Source organism: Oryzias latipes, chromosome 4 (assembly GCF_002234675.1).
Source record: "Oryzias latipes chromosome 4, ASM223467v1".
Classification (NCBI taxonomy): Eukaryota; Metazoa; Chordata; class Actinopteri; order Beloniformes; family Adrianichthyidae; genus Oryzias; species Oryzias latipes.
Window position 1 is genome coordinate 1,621,144 of NC_019862.2, and position 25,530 is coordinate 1,646,673.

At 44.6% G+C, this 25,530-nt stretch overlaps 2 protein-coding genes across 4 annotated transcripts; one reads left to right on the forward strand and one right to left on the reverse strand.

Moving 5' to 3' along the window:
- Window positions 1-270: 270 nt before the first annotated feature.
- Window positions 271-13,533, forward strand: tmem259 (transmembrane protein 259). 3 transcript variants are annotated; one of them, XM_011473009.3, is made up of 12 exons: window positions 271-693; window positions 2,467-2,804; window positions 3,176-3,478; window positions 5,861-6,020; window positions 6,185-6,295; window positions 6,385-6,507; window positions 7,383-7,483; window positions 7,560-7,617; window positions 7,708-7,791; window positions 9,705-9,837; window positions 11,822-11,921; window positions 11,990-13,533. In XM_011473009.3, exons 2-12 carry the CDS (start codon window positions 2,601-2,603, stop codon window positions 12,593-12,595), a joined length of 1,983 nt encoding a protein of 660 aa, XP_011471311.1. In that variant the 5' UTR covers window positions 271-693; window positions 2,467-2,600; the 3' UTR covers window positions 12,596-13,533. The 3 variants fall into 3 exon arrangements, with proteins under 3 accessions (XP_011471311.1, XP_011471306.1, XP_004067625.2); XM_011473004.3 differs by having other exon boundaries at window positions 274-693; window positions 3,176-3,484; XM_004067577.4 differs by having other exon boundaries at window positions 277-693; window positions 3,176-3,484; window positions 5,861-5,966.
- A 1,040-nt stretch (window positions 13,534-14,573) lies between these two features.
- Window positions 14,574-24,823, reverse strand: wdr18 (WD repeat domain 18). The gene is made up of 10 exons (XM_004067554.4): window positions 24,537-24,823; window positions 23,511-23,621; window positions 21,662-21,795; window positions 20,540-20,681; window positions 19,488-19,631; window positions 18,584-18,648; window positions 18,141-18,265; window positions 16,533-16,696; window positions 15,089-15,157; window positions 14,574-14,725 (listed from the first exon to the last, which is right to left on the reverse strand). Exons 1-10 carry the CDS (start codon window positions 24,753-24,755, stop codon window positions 14,597-14,599), a joined length of 1,302 nt encoding a protein of 433 aa, XP_004067602.3. The 5' UTR covers window positions 24,756-24,823; the 3' UTR covers window positions 14,574-14,596.
- Window positions 24,824-25,530: the final 707 nt, after the last annotated feature.

The following is a 25,530-nucleotide window of genomic DNA, read 5'->3' on the forward strand; positions in this document are numbered from 1 at the left end:
AATGTCAAATACCATTTTCATTATCATTTTAATTAAGTGACAGAATGAACGGTGTTGAAGAAGAAAATGAAAAAGCATTTTGGTGGATTGCTTTTTCATTTTCGTTTTGAGTCAAAAAATGCAGCTTCATTTTGAAAATGAAAAAGCATTTCTAGTTTTGACTTTTATTTTTAATTATGCTACAGAATCGCTTCCATAAACAATGGGTTGAATGCTGTTGTTTTTTTGTGTGGTTTTTTTGTGCCATGAATCATCAGTCAAAGACGAGGAAAAAGTCTTTGCAGACAAAATGCAGGAAAGCGAAAAACAACTCCTGTCAGACAGCGCGCAGGTCGAAGGCTGAGCGTCCGACATCCGTACTTCCGCTCTATCCGTGGTTTTGATAACAGCATCCGTTAGCTCGGTCATTTAACGCCGACAGGTCATTTTTGCCTATTAGAAAGTTACACCTTTCTGAAGTTTACTTCAACATTTTGAGTTTCCAGCCTATGTAAACTTTGACGTAGAAAACGTGAGTTTAATGCGAGTTCCGCAGGTTAACTGGGGTTAGCTGCTAGCTTGTGTAGCCTGTCTTTCGTCGTCTTCGCGGAGGTCCGCTTCGAGCTGCTGGGCTTCAGCCTTATGGCCTGATCCAAACGCCGAGAAGAGCTGGTTTACGTTGACACGGACTCGATAATTCGGAGTCATTGGCTGGTAAGTCCGCTGGAGGAGTCTCAGCTGCGGGGCAAGAGTAAAGGCAGCAAGGCCCGAGAGAGACGGCGCCCGAGACTGTTGACCACAACACGTCAGCTGATCGATGCGCCACGAGAGCACAACATGCTGATCAGCACAACAGCAGGTCTGGGCTGACGGTTCTGGTTGGTACTGTAGTTGGGACTGATTCAGGTTCAGAACATACGGACAGGTGGAGGAGGAACGCCTTCCCAGGTCACGTGAGCTCACAGGAAGTTTGGAAGTGAAGTTGGTGAACCGTCTTTATTCAGGACTCACTGATGTTTGAATTACCGACCGACCGACGCCTTCAAGTTAGGACCAAAAAGACAGGTCCAGTTCTTGGTCATCTGCTTAAACGTGATGTTATTGAAAGCATCAGAATGACCAAAGTCAACAAAATAAAGCAATAAAAAGTGAAGGCAATGTAATGAGCTCAACAACAGACACTACTGCCCCTGTCTGCCTAAAGCGGTGTCACTAAAAACCTAAAAAAACGTTAAATAACAATCAGCAAAGTCTTCCTAAGGTCTGAGGATTTGACCAAACTATAGCTTGCTTTGCTGCAATTGGGCTCGCACAAAAACCATAACCTTACTGTCACTGTCATGTTGGCCTGTGTGATAAATACGGACCTAAATGTTTACACACATGCTGAAACAATCTCAGCTTGAAGTTTCTAACAAATAGAATTCAGCCCTTTAAGCATTGGAGCTGGATGCCCATCTCCTTTGTAGATGATGGGCATTTAGAGAAAATGTAAGTTATGTTGACCTTTATTTAACTTACACTGTGGCAGTGAAATGGAAATGATGTATGTTTTTTGTTTTCTCTAATTATTCATGTTTTGCAAGTCATATCATCATGCCAGTACTGATCACTACCATTGCGTGTTTTCCTCACATCGTGCAGCCCAGCTGTAATAACAATAGAAATCCATTTCCAATGTAATTTACTGGTTTTATTTCTGACAAGCTGCAGTTTATTATGAAATTACCTTTCATTTTGAAGCATTAGCAAAGTCATTAGCAAAGCAAAAGAAAATACAAAACAAAATAAATAAATAGACTTATTTGAGTAAAATGACATTTTGTCTATTTTTTTCATCATCAATTAAATTACAGTTTTATGTATGTTGTCCAATATTTCCTATGAATATTAATATTGTGAAAAAAGTGGATAGCTTTACTTTGAAAATGAGAACCAACACTTTACTTTGAAGTTTTATTTACTTCAGGTCTCAGTGGTTCATGCAGCTGTGTTCAGTTCATATCATTAAAATCCAACATTATTCTGCATTGAAGAATAACACTCTCTATGACACTCTCATAGATTCATGAAGATCACAAATCAGCGTTGCAAATATTTGTACTAGTACATTCAGGGAAATATATCCGAGTACTTGGATACACTTTACAGCCCTGGTCATTAATGATTTTTCTCAAACATGCCTCATATTTATAGCTCCTCCGAAGCCTTGGCGTAACCCTTGTGCTATCCTAGGCACTTTAATATTGGGAGTTGGGTCATCTGGACCCACTAGACAGTGCTCTGAACCTTTTTTCTTCAATGATTTGTGATCTTCACTGGTGTCCATGGATTACATGAAATCTTTCCACCTTTGTCATGGTAGAGAGAACACGTCAATGGAAGGACGGGGGGTCATCTAAGATGGCACAAGGGTTAACCTGATCTAAGTTCAGTCAACTCCTGATAGATCAGTAATCAAAGTTCTTTGTTTCTTGTCATTTGCAGCTCTCGGTGGAGCTTCCCCTGTTGACTCTACTCCGGCCAGAGCTCCGCCTTCTCTCTGAGGCTGTATTGAGCCACCATGCTCACTTAGAGCCAGCCAGTGGGCCCGTGTCTTGCAACCAGAATCCTCAGTGACCATGTCCGAGAACCAAGCCAATAACGTCCCTCTGAACAACAACATTGGACCCAACAGGATTCGAAACCCCAACATCAACCAGAACCCCCTCATCAATGTCCGCGACCGCCTCTTCCACGCGCTGTTTTTCAAGATGGCTGTTACCTACGCCCGTCTCTTCCCTCCGTCTTTCAGGAGAGTTTTTGAGTTTTTTGTCCTCCTCAAGGTGAGAGAAGCAGAACTGTCTGGCTTTATGGACAGAAACTGACTGGCTAACGAGAAGCATTGCTGAGCTCTTTAACCGCTTTGAATGGAGGGAAACTCTGCTTCCCAAAAACCTCCGTTTTACCAAGACTGTCCATCCGTCTAGGTTTTAGTCTGCAGATCAGCATTCTGTGATGTGTTTCAACTCTGGTATAGTTTCTGAGACTACATGAACATTTGGTTTCAGTCTGAATTTTGGTCGGTTTTATTTGGAGAACAGAGGTTAATGGCATTATTATTAACGTTCCACTGTTGTGGCAGAAGGTCACAGTTGTGTAGATTTGAATGTTGGTGAATGTGTCAGTAAAATGTCCTCCTTTTGCTGTCCTCCAGGCTCTCTTTGTCCTCTTCATCCTTGCTTACATCCACATTGCCTTCTCTCGCTCACCGATCAACTGTCTGGAGGCCGTGAGGGAGCGCTGGCCTCGCGACGGCATTCTGCGCGTAGAGATCCAGCGGAACTCCAGCCGGGCGCCCGTCTTTCTGCAGAACCACGATTCCTCTGGGCTTCAGGAAGAGCTGGAGGGGCAGGAAGACGCAGGAGGAGCCGTGGCACAGCTGAGCCTGGCAGCTTTGCAAGAGGAGGAGGAGGAGGATGAAGAGGAGATGACTCTGGAGATGTTCGAGAACAGTTCGGTACAGGTTGGAGATGTTTTATTATTTTGTCATTTGTAAAAAGAATTCAGAGCTGCAAACTGAAAACTAGGATGTTAGTTTTGGGTTCAGGATCAGTTAACTGGAAACAAAGACCTGAATCTGTCTGTTAGTGTTGATGATCAGAACTCTGCTCTGGTGGACCTACTGACGTAAGACTGGAATAGAGAGAACAGGATTGTTTCACGAACAAATGGATGTAACTAGAGCTGTAACAACTAACTATCTAACTAATGAACTAACTACATAGGTGTTGGAGAATGTGTATGTGTTGAAACCAGTGTGTCAGCGCCCTGTGTGTGTAGTAGGAAGGAGGAGCTCGTGCAGCGCAGAAGTGTTGGGGGGTGTGTTCATGTTTGTTGTGTTACAGTAATAAAAGAAGGTTTCCCCCAGAAAAACGGGGATTGATTCTTTAGTCAACCGACCGCTCTGGAGTACAGCTGTGACGGTGTGGGATTTTGATCACCGCGGTGATGAAGCATTAAGAGTGGTGTTGGGACTCTTGCGACCCCCTCCCCCAAACACAAAATCCTGCGGCGGCACACTCAGGAACGCAGCTTGTAATGGAAATGAATGGAAATTTCCCCAGAAACCCTTGAAGTTTGAACACAGGACCCACAGAAAAAGTAAATTATTAGCAAAGATGAATGAGTTTAATGTGTTTATTATAGTTCAAATCACGCACCATATGCTGAACAAAAAAAAAAAGCTGATGAGATGGTCACCTTGATCATCTCATCACCGCGGTGATGCGGTTATCGTCACACCCCTAGATATAACTGTCCCACATTTCCTGTTGTTGTATGTGTTTGTTCTCATGCGTGTCTTGCATGTTTTTTCCCATTGTTGTGTTATTTGGATGTGAGCTGTTTTTTGGTGATTGGTATCTTGTTGGGAATGTTGGCAGAACAGAAGGAGATGTGGATGGAGCTGATGTGGTTGTGTCTCTTTGAACTTCCTCTAACCTTTCTGTCTTTAGTTCTGGAGCTCATTAATTCAGTCTTTTTTGTCCAAGCAAAGCTATTTGACCTGCAGTTAACCTATAACTAGAGCTGTGACGGTGTCGCGGTAAACCGCCCCCCCCCCCCCCCGCCCCCCCAAAAAAAATAAATAAAAATAAAAACAACACAAAATCCCCCGGCGGCTGCATCGGAAATAAATACAATTACAACGTACTATTCTTTATTAACAAATAACTGTAACAACTAACTGCTACCTATCTAACTAATGAACTAACTATGTAGGTGTTGTAGATTGCTGTGACTTTGTGAGCGCGGTGCGTGTGTAGGACTAGGAGGAAGAAGCGCGCACACGTGTGTCAGGGGTGCGTGTTGATTCTTCTGCTCTCTAGCTGTGCGTTGCACAAAATAGTTCCCAAACAAAAAAAATGTAGTGATATTCATGGAAATCTTACAGCGCGCGTTCATGTTTGGTGTTACAACACAAAATCCTCTGGCAGGCAGCCGTGTCGCGCACTCAAGAACGCACGCAGCTTGTAATGGAAATGAAAACAATGGAAATTAATAATTAAATCGCAGTAAATTTGTAGTATTTCCTCGCAAGACAGAAACTTCTTTTGTAGAATGAAGATGTGTGTGTGATTCTGAAACAGCGCATGTGTGTGTGTAAGGACAGTGCGCACGTGCTGCGCGCGTGCAGGCGGGTGAGACGAGGAGAGAAGGAGAAGAGTGATAAAAGGTTTCCCATAGAAACCCTTGAAGTCTGAACACAGGACTAGCAGAGAAAGTAAATTATCAGCAAAGATGAAGGTGTTTAATGTGTTTATTATGGTTCCAATCACGCACCATATGCAAAACTTTAAAAAAAAAAGTGCGGTGATGACCTCATGACCGCGGTGATGCGGTTATCGTCACAGCCCTACTTATATCTGGTTACATTTACTCAGTTACATTTAATGGAACTCTTCAGAGTAGTTTCACTGTGGCATACTTTCTATTTTTACTTGAGTTAAGGTAGAAAAAAAATCAAAATATCAGGGAAAAGCACTTTCATTTCCATAATTCCATTCAAAAGATCAACTTTCATAGAGTATAGTTCAGGACCTGCTGTTTTAATTGATTTCAGGTATATATTTGACATCAGTTGGGGTTCTAGCTCATAATGAAAACAGGACTTCAGAAAACTAGAAAATACTTGTACAGACGGAGACGACGATCACATCAATTCAATCCAAGTGACGTGTCCCTCTTCAGTGCTTGGTTGGGGTTGTCTGAAGAACTGCCTCGATGCGCCGTGGCCTCGATGAAATCAGCATTGCTGCTCTTTCCAGTGACTGTCTGTTTCCACTGATGGCTTCTCCCTGTTATTCACTCACCGGTGGGCTCTGGTCTGGCCTGTCCTCAGTTTAAACTGGACATTGAGCCTCGCCTGAAACCGTCCCTGAGAGGAGGAGGAGCAGGAGGAGGAGCCAATGACAGCCAGGATGTCTCCTTCAGCCAGACCTCTAAAGGTATGCAGCCACTGCAGGATTCAGTGTCTGAGCTGGAGATGATGACTCGAGCAGGTAAACCCACAGCCGCTGGCTCCTTCACACCTTCACAGTCCTTACTCACCTGCTTTTGATTCCTTTAGGGGTTGAGGTTTGATGCTACAAAGAATGGCTCATGTTCAAATCCTACTGAATTCCTGTCTTTGCAAATGTTGATGGTGTTGTTTATTTTTCTTAAGTCTGGCCTCAAGAGGAATATATCGTAGAGTATTCTCTGGAGTACGGCTTCCTGCGCCTTTCTCAGAGCACCCGACAGCGGTTGAACATCCCCGTCATGGTTGTCACTCTGGGTGAGACTCCAGCACCGTCACCGCCCCCCTAAACATGACCCTTCACCTTCAGCATGACCTGACGGAACTCTGTCCTGTTATGAACTCAGACCCCTTAAAGGACGAGTGTTTCGGGGACGGCTTCAGTCGCTTCCTGCTCGATGAGTTTCTGGGCTATGATGACATTCTGATGTCCAGTGTCAAGGCGCTCGCTGAGAACGAGGAAAACAAAGGTGCGCAGACGCCACACCACATTTACGGGTCAAATTAGGCAGATGGAAGCGCATGCATGCACATTTCTGGACCGCAAGGACCAGATTGCTTTCTCAATTCTTCCTTATTGCACCTTACAGCAAAAAGTTTCCTCCTGCTTCCATTGAGTGAAGCTCAATGTCTGCACCTCACCAGCATTTTCCACATCCGCTACAGACGTTTCATTGACCTTTCACCTTGGGAAACAGCCGCCATTTTGAATTTTCCCAAAAAAATCATCTTTAGTACCAACTACAAATGTAAACTCCTTCTAGGGATTTTGACCTCTTGCCTCATAACTATGGTGGCCCTGAAGTCCAAATCACACCAATAAATCACTCAACAGAGAAGAATTTTAAAGATCACAACAACAATCAAAAATCCCAAATAAAAAACATGAAAAGGAAATAAAAATGAAACGTTCAAAAACGAAACGCAACAGGAAACCTGAAAAGGCAGGAACTATGGGATGTCACTGATTGGATGATGACATTTTTCAGTGTCTGCAGACTAATAAAGGTCTTTCAGAGCCTGTATGGGTCTATGCAGAACAAGTTTTGGTTGAAATGACATATTCCCTCGCTTTTCTAGTTTCTGTTAAAAAAATAAATAAATAAAGAAATGTTTCAGAAAACAAAAGTAATGTCTAGATACAAAATGAAACATGACAGAAGAAGAAAAACATTTACGGTACGTGTGGGGGAATAACTCTTCCTTATTTTGATGAAGACACAAAAGCCAAACCTCTTTTTACAGCTGAATTCCTGCCTTTTGGTTTAAAACATTCAACACAAACAGAAACCGTCTATGGCTGGTGTCTTCATATCTGCCGCTGATAGCAGCTGGTTCTATGCAGGTTTCCTGAGGAACGTGGTGTCTGGAGAACACTACCGCTTTGTCAGCATGTGGATGGCCAGAACCTCCTACCTGGCTGCTTTTGTCATCATGGTCATATTTGTAAGAACATGAGATCTGACACAGTCTAGACTGTTTGGACCATTGAAGGATTGAAACTGTGGATGTTGTCTTCCAGACTCTGTCAGTGTCCATGCTGCTCAGATACTCTCACCATCAGATCTTCGTCTTCATCGGTCAGTTTTTGTTGATGAAGCACGTCCTAATCAGTCTTCCCAAATGCTCTTGATCACCCCTTTCATTTTAGTCTTCTTTTGCCCCCCCAGTGGACCTCCTGCAGATGCTGGAGATGAACATGACGATTGCCTTCCCAGCAGCCCCTCTGCTGACCGTCATCCTTGCTCTTGTTGGTAAGCTCCTCCCAGTGTCACGGCGTTCACACTGGCGTGAGTTGGTGTCAAATTCAGGCCTGATGCCTCTTTTTGACCCGTTCGCTGCTCAATGCTGGTAAAAAATGTGTGCATAAACTTGATGCTCCCAACGCGTGTGGGCGGAGCTGCTGACCAAAGCGTTTAGCTTGTTGCTACATGGAACAGGATGGTCTCAGATCCTGAAGAAGTCTTAAAGGGGCTAAATCCAATGGAACTACAATAAGGCCTTAAAAGCCTTAAATTGTCTTATATTCTGCTGAATGGGTCTTAAAGTGTTTTCTGGTCAACACAGTGTGACTTCCTGTCACTAAAATAAAACATTTCCAGGATTGTCTGTGTAATAGTTATTTAATTAGCTCATGCTCATCAGTGCAGGAAAATAGGAAGTGGAAACTCTTAAAAAATGGATTACTCATGGAAGTTAAAGTGGTTTGTGGAAACGCATAGGAAGCAAATGGCACAGTTTGCCAGAATCCATTTAAATTTGACACAATAGGGATCAAGGTAGTTGAAAGTCAGGTGTGGAGCAAGAAACGGCAGACTCCAGGTGTTTGGTTCCTTTTCTTTGATACATTCGTCCTTAAATTCGATTTGAAGTGTTCTAAAAAAATCTCTTAAAGTCCTGAAATGTAACTTCTGTAAATCTGTACACAACTGTGGAAGCATTGACGATGTTTTCACCGGCCTCTGTGTTAGACACACCTGTCCAGCTGCTTTTTAATCAGCCAATCACATGGCAGCACCTCAATGCATTTATGTAGAGATGGTCCAGACAGTCTGCTGCTGTTCAAACCAGCATCAGAAGGAGAAAGAAAGGTGATTGAAGTGTCTTTGAACGCAGCATGGTTGTTGGTTCCAGACGGGCTGGTCTGAGGATTTAATAAACTGCTGATCTACTGGGATTTTCACCCACAACCATCTCTAAGGTTTACAAAGAATGGTCCAAAAAAGAGAAAATATCCAGTGAGAAGCACATCTGTGGGTGGAAATGCCTTGATGTCAGAGGTCAGAGGAGAATGTACAGACTGGTTCCAGCTGATTTTTTTGGTACAGTTGAGGCCCAAAACAAAAATCCCACCACCACCACCAGCTTGAACCGTTGATACTAGAGGCAGGATGGATCCATGCTTTCATGTTTTTAAGTCTTTGTTTTTTAATTTGATTTTTAAGATGAAAGCAGTTCTGAAGGCAAAAAGGTCCAACCCGGTACTAGCAAGATGGACCTAATAAAGTGGCTGGTGGGTGTAGATCTCATTCAGAATAATGATGAGACATCAGGTTAGTTTATTCTCCACAAATCATGGGTAACCATGACTGACATGACCGACTCTCTGTACGGTGAGCTCCAGCATCTCCTGCAGGAGCTTTCAGCGGTTCTGTCTGTGACCCAGTTTGATGAGCTGCTGTCTTAGCCTGAGGAGGAAACCACTGACATGAAATTAGAGGAACTTTTTATTTTTGTCTTAAGATAAATGTAAAAAGAAATCGTGGAGTTCAGGAGAAGAACAGTCAGATTCAGCTGTGGGACTCCACCCAAGTGATCACATCATCAACCTTTCAAAGCCAGGTTCCTGATTGGTTGAAGCGATGCAAAATTATTCCCTAAATGGCGCTTGGCGTGAAGATGGCTGTAGGTTGGTTCTCTGTTTTACTGCTGCTGTCAAGGACTGGTTCAGGAGAAACCCAGGGATGCATGTGTGTTAGATGTCATTTCTATAGTACATGTAACATGTGGGAGCCTCCTGGCATTGTGATTAATGCCTAGTTTTGAAATGTAACTAGAAAGGATCTCTCCTGGACCCCAGAGAGGCTGCGTCTGTTTCTGATGTGGAATCCCAGCATCCTGAACAGATTCCTTTTTGGTGAGTCAGCATGTCTGTGTTTTCCGTCAGGCATGGAGGCCATCATGTCAGAGTTCTTCAATGACACCACAACGGCCTTCTACATCATTCTCATTGTTTGGCTCGCTGATCAGTACGATGCCATTTGCTGCCACACCAACACCAGCAAGCGCCACTGGCTCAGGTAAGTCACATGACCACACTCAGAGTTATCAACCCTTTAAAACCGCCACTTTGGCCCCACGGTTGACATTCATGACTCTTAGACTGTTTTCTGACTGAACGGACTTCCAGAGGATTCTGAAGAGCAGCTTTGCTCTGACATGTAGTACTTTCCAGTAGTGAAGCGTTTATGCTTCCAAGGTGAATGGATGGGGCCGTGGCTCAAACCGCTGCTCTGTCAGAGTCCGCTGACATGACTGAGAAATGAAAGCTTTTTGTTAGAACAGTGACCCCCGACCGTGACCGATGAGCATTTGGAAGCATGCTTGAGGCTGGCTGTAAGCAGCTACTGTCCGGACTATGCAGCCCTGACTGATTCAATTCAGTCATCAGAGTGAACTCGGGTAATGGCAAAAAATGTACATAGTTATTTTGTATTGTGCAATATGTGTGGTTATGCAACACACGTTTACGTTAAAGTTACATTAAAGTTGTAAGAATTGTCAATATATTTCTCAATAAATATAATGGGTAGATCACTTCGACTTGGTCATTTCATAAGTAGCTCCCATGCCGAAAAAGTCTGAGCACCCCTGCTCTAAGATATCTTTTAGATATTTTATTTTGAAAAATGACCAGATCTTCTTGGGTACGTTTCTGTCACTTGGGTGCTAAATCAGTCCAGCGGTGAGTTTAACAGAGAAGGGGAAAAACAATTCTGGTGCCCCGGATGCTTCCAGCTGTTGAATGATTGTCTCCCCCCCCCCCCCCCCCCCCCCCCCGCACCTGCGTATGATGTTTTATTTTACTTAAGGTTTTAAATGTGATGTTTTAATGAGGTTTGTGGAATTATTTAACAGTTTTAATAGTGTTTTTGGCCCTTGGAATACCATTCCATTACAAACGGCCTCTCATCTGAAATGAATCATTTAGTGATTAGGAGGTTAAATGTGGCATTTGATCTGCTGAACGGTCAAACTTAAAAGCACTTCCTCAATGCTGGGGCATTACAGAGCCAGACATGGGAATGGATTAATATAATGAAGTAAATATTGTGTTTAGATTAAATGTAATCAGTATATCAGCTGAGTTTCTTCACCGCGTTGCCTGCAATGACGTTTTTGGTCCAGCAGGAGTCAGTATTAAGTAAGACGGTATTAACACAGCATCAGTCAGGTTTTGGCTATGTGCTAAAACGCTTCATGAGGCCTCGTCCACCCATCACTACCATCCAGTTGTTAGCCTCCACTTTGAGCTCTTCATCTTCATCACAAAGCCTAAGTTTAAATCAGCCGCAAACATTTGACAGAGGATGAAGATTCAGTCAAATACATTTGTTTCTGATTTGTGGGAACTTGTAAAAGAGACATTTAAGAATTTTCCTACAGAAAGGGAGAATAAGGCATCTGTTGAGAAACTTTTGGACAGAAAATGTTCCTCTGTGCTAAAAAAATACAATGAATCAGAATTTATGCAAAAACAAAATACCATCAATCTTTTTTGGCCTGAAAGATTTTCTGAGACTTTTATTTTGATAGGATAGCAGAGACTGACAGAGACTCTGCAGGAATGCTGCTCTTTCACATATGCAGGTAAAAGTTTGACTGCAGCGATTCATCTGCGTTTTCTGTCTTCATGTTGTGGAAATGGGTCACAAGGACTCTGGACTTTGGAGTTTTACTATAGCCATCATGGACCATGATGAGATTTGGTGGCTTTTTGTATTTATCATAGCAATGTGTGCTTGACTCCCTGAATGGTGGAAAACGGCGCCCGTGTGACATCACTGCAGGGGTCTGTACGCCTCACACCAAACTACATGTGAACCATGAGGTCTGAACAGGTCACATGATTCGTCAGGCATCGACGTTGAGCTGTTTTGACTTCTTAGGTTCTTCAGACACGGTTCTGTTCAAACACAACCGTGTCTGATGACAGACCAACCTTAGAAGTCGGTTAATCACACAGACACTCTGAACAACTCATTGTCTTCTGTTGTGATGCAGGTTTTTCTACCTGTACCACTTTGCCTTCTACGCCTACCACTACCGCTTTAACGGCCAGTACAGCAGCCTGGCGCTGGTCACCTCCTGGCTCTTCATCCAGGTCAGAATGTCAGCCGTCCTCACAGCCGCCCTGCAGCCCGCCTTTCTGACTCCCCTTTCCTTGTGCAGCACTCCATGATCTACTTCTTCCACCACTACGAGCTTCCTGCCATCATGCAGCAGATCCGGATCCAGGAGATGCTGTTGCAGAACCAGCAGACGGGTCAGAATCAGACGGCCCTGCAGGACAACCTCAACAACAACAACCGCGCCGCTGCAGAAGGCGATCCAGGGCCCGTCGACACCATCCAGGCCGGAGCGGCCGACGCGGATCACCCCGCCGCTCCTCGTCCCGACCCTGACCTCCCCCCCTCCACCTCGGTCACACCAGCAGCTTCCGGGGAAGTCCGGTCCGAGTTGAACTGGGTGGCCCAAACTGCGGCTATCATCACCGAAGCTCTGTCGTCCTCGGTGGAGTCGGGAGGCGTGTCTGCAGCAGAAGCTGAGGTCAGCGTGGTGGCAGAGTTCTGGATGGGAGAAGCAGCAGCAGCTGAAGATCCAAACATAGTTTCCATAGGAATGGAATCCAGAGCAGAAGGCGGCAGTGCCTCACCTGCAGCGGCGTCTCTGGCGCCTCCAGACTCTGCCACAGACTGCTCCCTCTGCCAGGATGCAGGAAGTGACTGCAGCTGCAGAGGCGGCGAGCAGCAGAGCTCATCTCACAGCCCTTCCTGAGGAGCTCTGCTGCTCTCCTGGACCATGCGGTGCCTCGGTTTGTCAGCTGATGGGGCTGGTCGACGCCTAACGTTGCACAAGAAACCACGCCTGCTGCTGCAAACTGGAACAGCCAGAACTGCCTTTGAGTTAGTTTTAGACCAAAATGGATGAAATGAGTTCCCAGGCGTCGGTCAGTGACTTTGGACATGACGGGCTGTTCTTTGGTTCGTCTTCTTCACGGTTAGTTTCCTCTCAAACGGAGGCGAGGCTGCAGCTCTGATGACGGCAGAGACGGCCGCTCAGCCCAGAAGATGAGAAGAAGCTTCCAGTAAAAGAGACGGTGGCTGCTGGCTAACTCCTCATGGAGGGGTTGATCTGCTGGAGATGAGGGACGTCTGCTGCTGTTCATCTTCATTATCTATATTTAAGAAGTAGTAGAGGAAACTGTTTTTCTGTTCTCTGGCTTTATTCTCTAACCTCTAAGGCTGCATTACGCTGGTTGTTGACTATAGCTCCATCTAAACACCCAAACTTCTCTGGAAAACACTAAAGACTCATTCAGTTGGAAGGTAAAGAATCCAGAACTCAGAGAAGAACCTGCAGCTGCTGAACAGCTGGATTTCACCATGCAGGTGTGAAGGCGCTGCAGGACTTGTGCCATAAAAGTCTGGTTTTGGCCGTGTTCACGCCACGACGGCGTGTTCTCCAGCCGCCTCAGACTGAAGCCCAGGCGACTGGAGAACACCTGCAGACAAACCACAGCAGCTTAGGACATCAGACCCCTCCAGATCACCCAGACATGACACCCACCCACCAGTCCACAGGCCTGCTGTTCAGCTGGGGGGGGTGTCTGAGCACAGCAGAGTGAGACCTGCTGTCAGCCCCCCCTCCTGCAGGCTTTGACGTGTGATGACATCTGTGCAGACTCACCTCCAAATAAATCTCTGCTCCTGTTGCTTTGCTTTGTCATTTTTGGGGGGGTTCACTGCCGTCCTCAAATGCATTTGAAACGCCCCCCCCGCATCCTGACAGGGAGGTGTTGCAGCTTCAGTGGTTAAGCTCTTTTTTTAATCTCTCTATCACGCTGGAACGGTAAACGGCGTTTTCTCATCAAAGGTTATTCTACCTTCCTCAAAGGCCCAAAGTGCCTTGCACACACACACACACACACACACACACACACACACACACACACACACACACACACACACACACACACACACACACACACACACACACACACACACCACACACACACACACACACACACACACACACACCACACACACACACACACACACACACACACACACACACACACACACACACACACACACACACTGCTGCCGCCAAAATTCCACCTGGAACAGGGTGGGCTTCAGTGTCTTGCCCAAGGACACATGGGCAAGGCAGGAATCGAACCAGCAATCTTCTGCTCAGATGTCGACCGCCCAACCGCTGCATCCCAGACACCTTTCTTGAATTGTGTTTGAAAGTTTATGTGGAAAACGCTGATCTGCCGGTTTTCACACAAAAGCAGGACGTTTGAAGCTGAGGATCAACACTTGACTGCAGTTTCTGGACTGAAGCCCAGAAACTGCAGCTTTTTAGAACAATCTAGAACTTTGTCCCTGCATTTATGAAAGGAGGACGTCAACTGTTAGCACAGCTGGAACAAAATACCTGGTTTTATTTTCCTGCTGCAGGTTGAGGTTTTTTCAGCCCAAACTGAAATTGCCCTTCAATAGTTGGTTTCCTCTGTAACCCTTGTGCTATCCTAGGCACTTTAACGTTGGGAGTTGGGTCATCTAGACCCACTAGACAGTGCTCTGAACCTTTTTTCTTCAATGATTTGTGATCTTCACTGGTGTCCATGGATTACATGAAATCTTTCCACCTTTATCATGGTAGGAAGAACAATGATCGGGTCATCTGGACCCCATAGGAAGCACAAGGGTTAACATAGTTATGTAATAAAAGATCAAATCCTCCCAGACTTGATTAGAACGGCTTTATTTTTCACGTGGGCTTGGTGAGCAGCTGGCTGGAGAACTCGTACAGCTCTCTGTTGACCTTCTTCAGAATCTGGACCTCTTCCTTCAGCTCTGCCACGTGCACTTTTGTGCTCTCACCATCACCACACACCGACTGCAACACAAGGGACACACAATTAACACAACACAACCTTTGTCCACTGCAAAAAGTGCAGAGAACAAGAACGGCGCCAAGTGACAGAAATGGCCGCAGAGGCAGACCTACAGACTTTCTGGAAGGAATCCTGGCCATGCTTTACATTTGCTGACGGTACATCTGAGCCTCTAGGTGAACATCAACACAGCTTTAGCTATAATAATGTTTCTGCTGAGCTTCTTTAGCTTCACTGAGGAAACTGTTGAGAACCGCTTCAGAGAGGACAGATGTTCAGAACGAGCATCTGCACACCAAACTCAAGTCATTCACTTCACAGAGCAGAGTGAAGCCCCGCCCCCTGTCCAGGCTCCGCCCCCTCACCCTGTCAGTGACAGCAGTCATCAGCGTGTACAGGTGCTCCGCCTTCTGCAGGTACGTCTCCTCCTCCTTCTAGGAACAGAAACACACAGAGCTTCACTTCCCGTCATCCTTTCACGTTCAGGCGGTTAGACGTTTACCTTCAGGCCAGTTTTACTTAAATCACTGCGCAAAGTTTTGGACAATAAAAGACATTTAACACATTTCCTGAGTTAGAACAAACTCTTCAGATGCACAAAATAAGGAGGATAAGAAAAGACATTACGTCCTGTAATGGAGATAATGCATCCTTCAATCAGCTCTTCTGTCCTTGTTGGTTAGCGTTAGGCCACAAAACTATACTTCAATGTACCGCCATAGAACATTGTCCTGATGCTGTCGCCTAAATGTGACCACAACCCCTTAAACGTCACGCAGTATTTAAACGGGCCGGACTTTAAGACGTGGAGGAGAAATGCAACAAGATTATTCCATAGGACATCCATAAAAACAGTATTTTATAGATGGGAGAATTGAATCCACTGTGTTTTAGCAGTTTTGAAGCTTCAATGTTGACGATTCATAAAACATGACGCTGCTTTCAGGCTGTTTTTGTTACGATTTCATATCAAATGTGATTCCTGGAGGCAGAAAGAAATCTGTTTTTGTTCTCTACAGGTTTGATGGCGATAAGGACGTGTTCATACCATTTATTAATCACTTTAAAGAAATTTCATTTTATTAAAAAGAAAAAGGTTTAAGGTCATTCTGTGTAAAACTGCTTTTGATTTTTCTACTCTAGTTGGCTGGTGACCCAAAAGATAAACGTGTGGAGCTATTCCAGTGATGAACAGAGAAACATGCAGTGCACATAGAGCAGAAGGCCTGTTCCTGAAGCAGCAGGCGTGTTGAATGTCAGACTGAAAGATTCTCCCACAAACGCAGCAAAGTCAGAGCTGCACAGCAGCTACAGTCTGATCCAGCAGGTTTGCTTTCAGGTCCTACATTACTGTGCTGGAAAGACGGTTTGTCACTTTGTGTTTGTCCTGTAAAACATTATGGATCATGTTTTGACATGGAAATGGTCAGTTTAGCGTTCGCTTTGATCTCTGTTCTCGTTTCAAACTGGAGCAAAAGCTTTTGCTTTAACCGTGTTCCTTCAGTAAATCTGAGATGTTTCAAACGGAAATAAATATTTCAATCCAAACAACGCGCTGATTATTTCACATTTCACTTGTGAAGTTATGTGGTTTTTTCTGATGCAGTTCATTCAAATGAAGATGATGGGAAGGTGTCCAAACCTTTGGTCTGTACTGCAGTTTTTTTTTTAATCATGCTTTAAAAATCCCACCCAGCCCCATGGTTGATGGTTTTTATTTCAAAGCAAACGGACTTTTTGATGCACGTCCAGCAAACATGGTGCTGTTTGAAAATGGCGTTCTGTGTGAAGCTACACCTGCAGACACACCTGTGCGTGGAGCGCCGGCCGGACGCACACCTCCCCCGCCTCTCCACCCTCGTCCTCGGTGGTGTGCAGGTGGCGGCTGAAGCGCAGCAGAGGGACGGCCGGCCGGCTGTCCGGCAGGAACATGTTGGCAGGAGCCGGCATGATGACGGCGTTCGTCACGGGACCTGCAGACGCCGGCAGAAGGCGAGGAATGACAGTAAAGGACGTGAAGCCGACCGCTGAACGGAAAACAAACGTTCATTTGTGTCCTCATGAACGGTGGAGTAAAACATCTGAAGAATTTTCATCAACGCCGGCTTTTGTTGCCAAATTGGGCTCTTGGGCGTTTTTCTCCAGAATGACTCTTGGTTCCACCGACAGAGGTGACTGCAGGTTCTGGAGGACGGCTGGTATCCGACAGTTAAAGTACATGAGGGTCAATAAATGTTCATTTGGTAGAATTTTCACCACTTTTGCGTTTAGTTTGAGACAAAACATTCTTGGAATTAGTCATTGATAATGTCCACTAGGCTTTAAATCTCCCGTTGAAGAGTCTTGAGGTTAAAGGTCACCTGTGGGTCTGTGTTTGACCCTTGAGCTATCTTAGATGACCCCCCCCCCCCTTCCATTGACGTGTTCTCCCTACCATGACAAAGGTGGATAAAGGTGGAAAGATTTCATGTAATCCATGGACACCAGTGAAGATCACAAATCATTGAAGAAAAAAGGTTCAGAGCACTGTCTAGTGGGTCTAGATGACCCAACTCCCAACGTTAAAGTGCCTAGGATAGAACAAGGGTTAATCAGTTTGAGTTTGTCTTGATTTCAGGAGTTTTTTGTTTGTATAAATAAAGATAAAGTCAATTGAATCCTCTACACGTCTTATCTCCAGCTTTGTTTTCCTGGTCTGAGCTGGAATCTGGATCAGAACCGTACGGCTGAATAGATGTGACAATGCCGTCATTTTTGTTGCACCGCTAATGTGAGACTGGGGTTTATGATGTGTGTGAACAACTGTCACAATAAATCCATATCTATAAAGTCAATTAATCCGTGTTAGGATTAAAGACTCCTGGTTTGTCTGTTAAATGCAGCTTTCTTTTATTTGGAAGTCTTCTTCGGTTTGCTCACTGGTTCTTTTCTGCAGAAAGAAACTTTCCCAATTCTTTTGTTTTCTTTACTCGACATGCGAGTCGGATGTGATGGAGAGAATCCAGGAGATTTTCAAAATAAAACTTCCTTCATAATCAGGTTATAAATTCATTCATCTTCTAATCCGTTTTAACCCTTTAGGGGTCACGGGGCTGCTGGAGCCTATCCCATCCACTCATGGGTGAAGGCTGGGGGCATTCTGGACAGGTGGCCAGTCTGTCGAAGGGTCACAATCACACCTGGGTCGTAAATAAAATGACTATGTTGGCTGTTTGTTTTTTTGTCTCTGTGGCCCGGTACTAACTGTCCCACAGACCGGTACCAGGTGTCTCATGGACCGGTACCGGTCCCCAGCCTGGTATCTGGGAGCGCTGTGTTAAAGAGACTTACAGTCACGCTGTCTGCTGGAAAGTGGAGAGGGATTTACTTTAAGTGGAAGAGTCTAGACCCAGAGACACCCCCCAGGGTGACGCTCACCTTTATGCGCCAGGCACCGGATGCTTTGTTTGCTTTGAATGTCCCAGACTCGAACCGTCTCATCATGTGACCCAGAGAGCAGGAGGGTCCCGTCCATCGACACGGAGAGACATGTTACCATGTTCCTGAAGACAGGAGGACAGCGGCATGTGCCGGTACATGACCAGGATCAATGCTACACACCACCACTCATGTCCTGTTGGGGGATTTCTGTTTGAAGGGTGTTGAGTCTGAACCCTGATCTGGTTCTTTTTGGGTTCCTACAGTCAGTTTTTCATCACTCTCAAACAGACCTGATGACTGGACTGGAACCACTCCGTTTCACATGTAACACGGCACATTTCTGCATGTACACACGTGCTTTCATACGACACCTTTGGTGTTATTATTCCAGTGGAAGTGAACCACAACCAAATGTTGTGGTTGCGGCTTTGTGGACTCACCCGTGTCCTTTCAGAACCTGGTTTCCTTCACTGTCAGACTGAAAGGATCTCTCACGGAGAAGACTCTGCAGCAAAACACAAAACATTTGTTGAGACCTGGCAACCCAACAGAAGAGCTGAGCCCACCTTCCCCCACATCCATGCAGTTTGAGCTCTACTGCTATCAAAAGCCTCATTTCAGCTCAGATCCAGATCCGTATTTTAACTTGAAGCCTCAGAGACGGAATAATGCCGAGGTATTCATGGATTAGACTTCCATTAAAAAACCTGCATGAAGACCTGTGGAATAATCTTTAAAGACGATGAGTTAGTAGAATTGTTGTCATTTCATCCTTTGTTCCTCCCTCTGTGGGTAAATTCTCTATGTTCTGTGATGCACCTTATCTTTGAAATGTATGGAAAGTAAAAAAAAATGTTTTTTTGATATCTAATGTATTTAAAAACTAGCGAGGAAGATGCAGAAAGTCTTGACTAACTTAATTTTTGTTTCTTTTTTATTCTTTATTTTAGTATAAAAGGAAAATAATAATTTTGAAGAAAAAACCCAGATAAGGATGGTCATTAAAGTCTCACTGCCATCATCACTGATCTGTTTCCTAGGGTTCCCAGTGGTTTGTTCAGGATGATGATGCTAAATCTAAAACCTTTTGCTTTTCAAGGACATAGTTTCTGCAGAGCCGATTGTAGTTTTATGTAACATCCACAAACATTTTCAAAGTGCTTTTTTTTATCTGCTCCTGATTCACAATGACTGAAATGCTCAGACTAACTACATGTCCTCCATCATCAAAAGAAGAACATGTCAAAGGGACCGTTTTCATTGGAGTCTTAGACCTCAGGTTGTGTTCAGGTGTGAAGACGTGACATGAACATGGATTCACTCCTCACACACCGAACGGCTCACCTGACTGCACAGAGACAGCTGGAAGATATTCCCATCACTTCCGCCACAAAACAGGAAGTACTCGCAGGGGTCACAGGTCACCGACATGATCTCCACATCAAACAGGACAGACAGCAGCAGCTCACCAGAAGACAGTTCCCAAACCTGCACAGGCAGCCAGGTGAGGAAAGGTAAGACGCCGGCAGAACCATCAGTATCTTCAGGGTACGCTGTGAGAGCATTAAAGTGCAAAAACACCAGGAGACGATGAACATAAAGCTTTCTGAGGAACTCAGTCTGGAGATGGGAGCCCTGATCAAATCTGGAGAAGGTTAGTGGAATAATGTAAATGTTTGACCCATTTGTTATTATTACATTTGACCATCTTTAAGGTCTGTTCTAAAATGAAAGGATTTTTTCCGTACATTTAAGCGGCAGTGTTTGTAACCCGTCAGTGAAGTTACTCTGTTCTTGGGTAGAGCGGAGAACCTTCTTTACGTTCCAGCTGCTCCCTTCAGCAAAGCCTGTGATTGACAGATGAGCTTTGCTTCTATGATGGATGTCCTCTCAGATTCAAACATTTGGCACTGGCACATGGAGGCACCAGACTGCGCCCCCTCCTGGTTCTGTGGGGGATTTATTTATTAAGATTATTTAAAAAATCTTCAATGGAATGTATATGAATAACTGCACCAGTTTGAAGTGAAAACATTTGTTCCTAAAATAAATTTGGCAGGAGGAGGTTTTAATCAGCTGATGATACACAGCTACCACTATAACTCCTGAAGAATATCAGGACAACTCTTTCAGTTTGGATTTAGATATTTAGTCATAACTGCACAAAAGCTTCTGTAACCAACCAGAAGAAACCTCTTCATTTTCAGGTCTGAACTTTTGTCTCAGCTACAGGCTACGGCTCTAAACGTGTCCAACTCAGACCTGAGCATTTCTTTGGACTTCCCTTCAGTTCAAAGGTAGAAGAATCCTCGTGTCAAACAAACATTTGACCCTGAGACCTGAATCCCACGTTTGTAACAATCCACTCTCACAGGAGGTTTGAAACTGTGCCTTACTTTGACAGTCTGGTCCAGCGACGCAGTTGCAACTCTGGCCTGAGCTCCCATGCAGCCACAATGCAGGTCTGTGATTGGAAGGGAGTGACGGGACAGGACGTGGCGAGGCTCAGGAGTTTGGCTCGTGTCCAGCTGGATGACCCTGACAAAGGGAGGACACAGATGTCAGAGACAAACGAGGGTCGTCCACATACGACTTTGGGGAAAAAGTGCAAGAACACAAACATGTCTCCTGCCCGCCCAGTACGGCATCTGTTCTTAGGGGTAAACTCTTCTGGAGAGCTCACATGTCATTCCAAAATACCAGCAACAGTTTGTGAAAACCTTGTGGAGACTTAGAGAAAATGTCTGACTGCTGTCATTGCCAACAACTGGTAAATTAAGTATTGAGATGAACGTTTGTTATTAACCAAATACTTATTTTCCACCATGGTTTACAAAGAAATTCTTTAAAAATCAGACAATGTGATTTTCTGCTTTTTTTTGTCTCTCATAGTTGAGGTTTACCTATGATGAAAATGACAGGCCTCTCTGTTTTTAAATGGAAGAACTTAAAAATTGGCGGCTGACTGAATACTTGTTTGCCTCACTGTAAATCGCAAGAGTGAATTCAACTATTTAAGTAAATTTTACTAATCTAGCTAAAAAGGTAACGTTTTATATTATGTTGTTGTGTTTGTTTGTATGCAGGCTTTGAGTTCCTGGGGGGGGGGTTCCAGTGTTTTACCCAGGGCACCAATATTGTCAGGACGGCCTCTGCATGCCATGCACAGATGTGTCTATAAACTATGCCAGCCATGGGGATTCCTCCTATGGCCTACCTGTTAGGGCATAGGAACTGAGCTGCACAATCAGCTACAAATACAAACCGGTAATACGCTTCATTAAGCCGAAACTTACCTTCACTGTTTGTGGTAAAAGAAAATAGAAAAAGAGCATCTTAAGTCTTTCATACTCGTTATTGTGTGGTGAGAAAATATGATATAAACACAATACACAGGCATTGCTGTTTCCACTAAAGCTGCTCACACACACTCTACTCAGGCAGCAGTGTGGAGTTTCTATCCATCAATCTGCTCTTGCAACCATTTCAGTAGAAATCATATGACAGTGTGCACATACCCCCACAGATTCCAAACCAGAGCCAGGTTGTCTTTTCCCCCAGAAACAAAATGGCTGCCATCATCGGTGAACTTGATGCAGGTAATGTCCTGGTAGTGTCGACTCAGGACACACAGCAGCTTCCCTGTCGACACCTGGACCAATCAGAAGACAAGCCTTACAGACACACTTGAAGTTTAACTTCTCTTTGAAGATGAAGTCAGGTGAAAGCTACTGAAATGAAACCAGAGTTAGACAGAGACAGAGAGCACAGGTCACCTGATCACAGGAGAAAACACGGCTGTTGTCCGAACAAGAAGAAGCTATTTTGGAAAGACACTGGAGATGGAGAGGGGGGTGGGGGGTGGGGGCAGAAGGATTTATTTTCACAGGAGAAACTTATAATGTTCTTCCATGTTCCATTCACTGTGGAGAGAACTGGGTTTTAATGGGAGGGGCCTAAAGATGGTATGTATCCAAATGGCAGACACCGCTACTAGCTCTGTGATTTCTTGTGGATAAAGGATGCCGTGTGGGGAAGGGTCTTCTTCTTCTTACTGTCCTTTACACCTTAAGGCATCACAGGAATCTTTCCATTTCCCACGGTCACAGGCCAAGGTGTAGATGGCTCCCCAGGTGTGTCCAAACTCCCTCAGCTCAGCTTCTACTGTTCGGCACCAGGTGATCTTTGGCCGGCCTCATTTTTCTTTTTCCACCTGGTGTCCAGGTGTCTTTAGAATCGTGGTTTCTTCACTCCTTAGTACATGTCCAATCCACGTCCAGCGTCATTTGAAGATGACAGATTTTCATTGGAGATCTTTTGGGGGAAGAAAATTCTGAATTTCTGGTGTGGATGTTGGAGACTTTGGTCAAGTCTTGCTGTCTGAGCACTCTGCTCCATCCAGAAACACTGACTGATCACCGCTGCTGTAGAGGTCCAGTTTGGTCTTGGTGCTGTACTGTGATGACTTCCAAAGATCGTTCATGCCCTTAAATGTAGCCCTGGCTTTGTTAATCCTGTTCTGTGATGATGTTACCCAAGTGAGCAAAGCTTTCAGTGAATGGTAAAGTCTGGTCATTGACCTTGATGGGGGGCTGTGGCGTAGAGTTCAAGGAGGTGGGGGCAAAGTCTGCTGAGAACTAATGTGAGCTGAGGGGTTTAACACTTTCTAGGGTTTAGTGTTGATAAGTTGTAGGGACCGTTGGGCATGTGTGGCTGTTTGTTGCATTTGTCAGTCATCATTGGTTGGGATGGGTTACTTCTTGTTGACAGGCAGAACTGGAGGCTACCAGCTGTTGCTGACTTTGTTAGTTTATCAAGCTGTAAGGTTTACTTCTATTTATATATTGGTGTTTACTAGGCACGGTGGTTTTACTGAAGTGTTTTTTAAATTTGATTATGTTTTTATGTAAAGCACTTTGTTGGAAAAGTGGTTTAGAAATAAAGTTGAATTTCATTAGATTCGATGTCTGGGTGGTTGTCGTCTTCTGTGGAAATGGTTAGGCTTCATTCACTTTGCTTTCATATCTGTCCTTGACCTCTTTCCTTTCCTTTTCCCATGTTTCCTTGAGGGCATTGGTATTGCCAATAGGCTAAAGCCGAGTGGGGAGAGTTTCGTCTTTTCTGACTGCTCTTGTTGGGCATTTCTGTCCCCCACTGACTTTCATGCTCCATCTTGTAAACCATCTTCTTCTTCTTCATCTTGCTTTGATTTCCTCATCTCTATCTTGGAAACTGGTATTTATCATGACAGGGCAACTAGTTAGGAGTGTAATGATTAATCGACTTACTCGATTTATGATCTATGATCCAACCGGATCAATCTGTCTGAGGTAAACCTGGCATTTGGTCCATATTCAGACAGCTTACCTCCCACAGATGCAGAGCCTCCCCAACTCCAGCAGCGAGGAACACTCCATCCGGCGAGGCAGTCAGACAGGTGACCATACCTGGACAGACGATCTTCTGTTGTAGCTGATCCTGAACAGGAAACACAATCATGTGACGTCCTCACATCTGCAGTGACTGTGCACAGGGTGGTTCTACACACAACTGGGAACAACTTTAGATTCACCAGTTATCTCATGGGACATAAATGACAGGTTCAAGACACCTTTAAGGTGGAGAATCTGTCACTCAGAAACCTTTTTCCTCTTTTTTAGGTGAAGTGACTGATGGCTAAAATCCATCTTTAAGCGATTTTTTAAAATCCTTTTTGTGCTTCTGGCTTGCCATATTTATCTGCAGTTCATTGATTATGTTATTTTACAGAAAACGATATCCACAGACCAACAAATTTTAACCCACCTGAGAAAATAAAACCCTTGACTTTCCGTATGCTAATGCACAGGAGCGTACAGAGCTATCAGACGTAGGACTTGGAGCCAGACACCAGCTCAGACATCCATGGATCTATTTAGCTGAAAGACCAACAAGATGCTGGGACTTTTTCACCAACACTTAGACTCTGTGGTCTGCTGGGGGGCAGCATAGCTGCCAGTGACCCACAGAGACTGACCAAACTGATGTGTGAGAGCTGCAGACATTTGAAGCAGTGATGGACTGAACAGACTGATGGATCATCCTGATCAGCTGCTCCATCCTGTTCCAAAGAGGCTCCTCATCCCTGAGCCACAGATGTTATTGCTGCTGAGGATCATCATGCACAGGAAGCTCAAACTCCTCGCCTTCTGTTTTCTTTATTGCTTCCACTTCTGACCATGTCGATTATCTCAAACTTTCTTAGATTTAGTAAATTCCTTGTTTAATTGTTACAAACTACAGAGTCTGCAGCGGTCTGGTTTCCCGGTGGATCAGGATCCATAAACCCCTTCATGATCTGCCCTAGAATCGGACCGGATCCCGCTGCCTGCCGTCGCCGTTCCTTGTTCCTACCTTCCTCTGGATCTCCCACACGTTGATGTAGTTCTTGCCCAGCTGCGCGGACAGCAGGAACTCCCCGCGGAGCACCGTGAGGCTGCGCGCCGCGCTGTTCCCGCCGCGGTACGACAGCAGGCTGGAGCCGCTGTGAAGGTCGAACACGGTGAGGTTCCACAGCTGCGAGCCGGCGTCCGCGCTCACCACCACCTCCAGAGGAGTCGCCATGCCGCCCATCACACAAAGCAACGCCGCCACAAGCAGGCGCCCGCGCCCGTGACGTCACATCCGCCACACAGACAAGTGCATTGTGGGAAAAAGATCTGATCCCTTTTCCGTTTGGATATCATCTAACATTGAAAATTGTATTTACACACAGTGTGGAGTTTTGTGTTTGGTATTTTGTATCTGCAATATTTGCATGTATAAAGCTTGTGGAAGGAAATCCAAGACTTTTGACCCAACTACTGCAGTTTAGAGGCAATAGTACCAAAGACTCATGATATAAATGTAAACTTCTGACTTTGATAAAAGTAATAAAAACTTGTTTTAAAAAAACCCAGTCTCATTATTCTGACATTTAGCAAAAAGAAATCTTTGTGCTAATGGTAAATGACCAGAAACAGGAAAACGTTTACTTTTATTTTGGCTGCGTGAGAAAAAAAGCATATGTGTGTTTTTATGAGGTGTATGTACATTTCTGGTTTCAACAGTATAACAGGAGAAAACAACATTTATGTCTTGCTTTGTATAAAACTTTTTGAAGGAATACATCAGCTTTACTGGGATGATCCTGTGACACAGGATGACTTTTCTTTTACCGGTAAATGGAATTCAGGTGAAAAGTTAAAACAGATTCACATTTTGAGAAAATGCAAGTTTCTATTTCTATATTTTATTCAAAGCAAAAAAGAAATATTAAAAAAATATTTATTAGAAAAGTAACAATGTAATGAATGAAAAACAGTCTAAAATTTTCCTAAAATGTAAAGCTTGAATGCTCAAATGTCTT